At 39.4% G+C, this 3,269-nt stretch overlaps 1 protein-coding gene across 3 annotated transcripts in view; it reads right to left on the reverse strand.

The window, feature by feature from the left end:
• Positions 1 to 307: 307 nt before the first annotated feature.
• The window catches only part of PDK3 (pyruvate dehydrogenase kinase 3), a 68,139-nt gene continuing 65,177 nt past the window's right edge, over positions 308 to 3,269 (reverse strand). For all 3 annotated transcript variants that reach the window (XM_006770003.2, XM_015567987.1, XM_015567988.1), the window contains exon 12: positions 308 to 526. In XM_006770003.2, coding sequence (XP_006770066.1) covers positions 509 to 526 — 18 coding nt within the window. In that variant the 3' untranslated portion in view covers positions 308 to 508. The remainder of the gene's footprint in view (positions 527 to 3,269) is intronic.

Here is a 3,269-nt window from a genome sequence, read left to right on the forward strand (position 1 = left end):
GGCAGAAGGCAAAACTCTCCATCAGAGAGCGAGGAGTGATGCATGTGAGAAAGGCCCTGGGATTGAATTATCGCTCAGCTAATGTCTTCAATTCCCCAGGCCTTAGTCAGTGGTTTGGGACAAACATGGTATTTGGTCACAAAGTACAACAGTAGAGATCTGTATCTGGGATGAGGAGGGAGCTTAGAACCCAGGGGACACTGTAGACACTTGACTCTATGGTAATGAGGAGAGAGGTATGAGGACACGAGAGCGCTCACGAGGCTCTGTGCTCTCTTATGACAGGCACCAACCAAATCACAACATACTATAAAGGTACTCAATTTACTACACTAGTTGGAAGATCTCAAGTAGCTACATGGAAGTTTCTCTGAGAAAAGTCCAGTACTAGAATAACTATGGTGTCACACTCAGAGTTGGTAGAGGAAAGGAGCTCAGAGGTTGACTTGCGGAAGATGATCTTTCTTCACAGAGAGGACCAGAGCATTCAGTTCTCTAGAAAGTTCTATTAGTCTTGATCTTGTCTCTACAAAGAAAATAACGGGAAAATCCATAGTGAGTTTATGAGTATAACCTTCTCTATTTTAACCAAGACTTACTCAGTGTTTAATTAGAGTGATAATTAAAAAATCTTTGCCTTATCTCAGAATTATTCTCTATGGTTACTACAGAAAAAAGAATTACCATTTAATTACCTATATATACTTTACTCTCAGTTAAAAACCTGAGTAGAAATGAGGAATGACTGCTAGCAAGTACAGGGTTTCTTTTGGGGGAGATGAAAATTTTCTAAAATCAGGAAGTGGTGAGGGCCACACAACTCTGTGAATATACTAAATACCACCAAATTGTATGCTTTAAAAGGGTGAATTTTATGGTATATGAATTATATCAATAAAACTGTTAAAAGCCTGGTTAGAGAATAAGTTTTCCTAGAATTTCTCATTTACCTAGTGAATACTTCCCCAAGATTATCCTACTTGTATAATTTAACAATTTAAATTGTCAGGCTAACCATTTTAGCATTTTAAAAATTGTCTTTTGCTAAAATATGTTTGTCTAACACTATATTAGAAATTATAGTGCTGAACAGTGTTGTATACTAATTAGGCACATCTTTTTAAAAAATATATTTTATTGATTTTTTACAGAGAGGAAGGGAGAGGGATAGAGTCAGAAATATCGATGAGAGAGAAACATCAATCAGCTGCCTCCTGCACACCGATGCTCTATCCACTGAGCCAAACCAGCCAGGGCTAATTAAGCACATCTGAATTAGTATATAAGCTCTACACTGTTTAGCTTTAAAACTGCCTTTAAAACAATATTCAACTAAAGCCATCTCTTTACAATTCAAATGGATGTTATTTTAAAAGACTGCGTCTATACTACTCAACAACTCCCCCATCAGAGCAATAGTTTGAATTAATTGGTCATACTGATGCCCAACACACTACCTGGCTTACATACAGACTGAGAAGGGAATCAAAGGAAATTGATCCAGGTGTATTAAGGCGATGTAGCTTAATCTTGGCCGGTAGTGGTGGTGATGGTGGTGGTGGTGTGTATGTATGTGTGTGTATACAGAGGCATAACCACCTGTGTGCTTGCACTCACTTGCACAAACCAAACTCCTCTAAATTTTATCATTTGAGGTAAGTGACCAGTCCCACAATATTGCTCAGAGGTCCATCACAAGACTCCATAGAAAAACAAACAAATATCAGTGTAGATACCCTTTATATCCTTCATCAAAAAGACCAATGTTGCCCTAACCGGTTTGGCTCAGTGGATAGAGCGTCGGCCTATGGACTGAAAGGTCCCAGGTTCGATTCCGGCCAAGGGCATGTACCTTGGTTGCAGGCACATCCCCAGTAGGAGGTGTGCAGGAGGCAGCTGATCGATGTTTCTCTCTCATCGAAGTTTCTAACTCTCTATCCCTCTCCTTTCCTTTCTGTGAAAAATCAATAAAATATATATTTTTTAAAAAGACCAATGCTATGATAATGGTACAAAATTACAAAGCTATATAAACTATATTTGCAGACAAATAGCTTTCTGTTGCATTATGTTAAGACAAGGTTTTCAGGGTAAGAACAGATATATCCAATTAAAATATAACTAGAGGCCCAGTGCACGAAATTTGTGCAAGCGTAGGTTTTCCTTCCCCTGGCTGCCAACACTGGCTTCCCTCTGGCACCCAGGACCCGGGCTTCCCTCGCAGGCCCAGCTTTGTCTGGAAGTAAGTCTGGTCTAATTAGCATATTACGCTTTTATTATCATAGATAGGGAGGAAAATTGCAATGTTAAACTTGCATAAAAAATCTCAATATGATAGGTCATTTTTAAATGTCCAGTTCAGTAGTGTTAAGTGCATTCACATTGTTGTGCAACTGACCTCCAGAACTTTCTCATCTTCCCCAACTGAAGCTCTCTCCCCATTAAGCAATAGCTCCCTATTCCCCCTGCCCTTGGCAACCACCATCCTAATTTCCGTATCTATGAATCTGACTACACTAGGTACCTCATATAAGTGGAATGATATGGTATTTGTCCTTTTGGGTCTGGCTTATTGTACTTAGTGTAATGATTTCAGGTTCATCCATATTGTAGCATGTGCCAGAACCTCATTCATTTTAAAGGTTGACTAATAATATTCAATTGTGTGGATATACCACATTTTCTTTATCTTGATTGATAATTTTAACTTCTTGATTTTTTTTTCAGTTTGAACCGACAGTATTTCTCTAGCTTTTTTTTTCTGTCAAGCCCTGTGGATGATGATAAACTGCCAACTCAATTACTTTTCAAATATAATTCAGGGCATGATAAACTCCACTCACTGCTAAGATCTCCACAGTGCAAGGACTCCTGGGACAACAAGGCCTCTATTTGAATGGCTATTCTGGTTAGCCAATTCTTGTTCTCTTTCCTGTCTGGGGTGAGAAAGCTGCTTCAATATTTTTTAAGGATAACTTCGCTTTGCTTTTTTCCCCCCAAATATGTTTTTATTGATTTTAGAGACAGAAAGGGAAAGGGAGAAAAACATTGAAGTGCGAAACATTGATCAGCTGCCTCCTGAACGCCCCCTAGTGGAGATCGATCTAGAAAGCAGGGAATGTATTCTGGGAATGGAACCAGGGACCTCTTGGTGCATGGGACAATGCGCAACAGAGCCACACTGGCCAGGGCTCACTTTGCTTTCCCAGTGATAAGACCACAAAGAAGAGTTGGCTGAAAGTATCAATTGAAAGTCTGGCACACTGTAG

The sequence above is a fragment of the Myotis davidii genome, unplaced genomic scaffold (assembly GCF_000327345.1).
Source record: "Myotis davidii unplaced genomic scaffold, ASM32734v1 scaffold1124, whole genome shotgun sequence".
Taxonomy (NCBI): Eukaryota; Metazoa; Chordata; class Mammalia; order Chiroptera; family Vespertilionidae; genus Myotis; species Myotis davidii.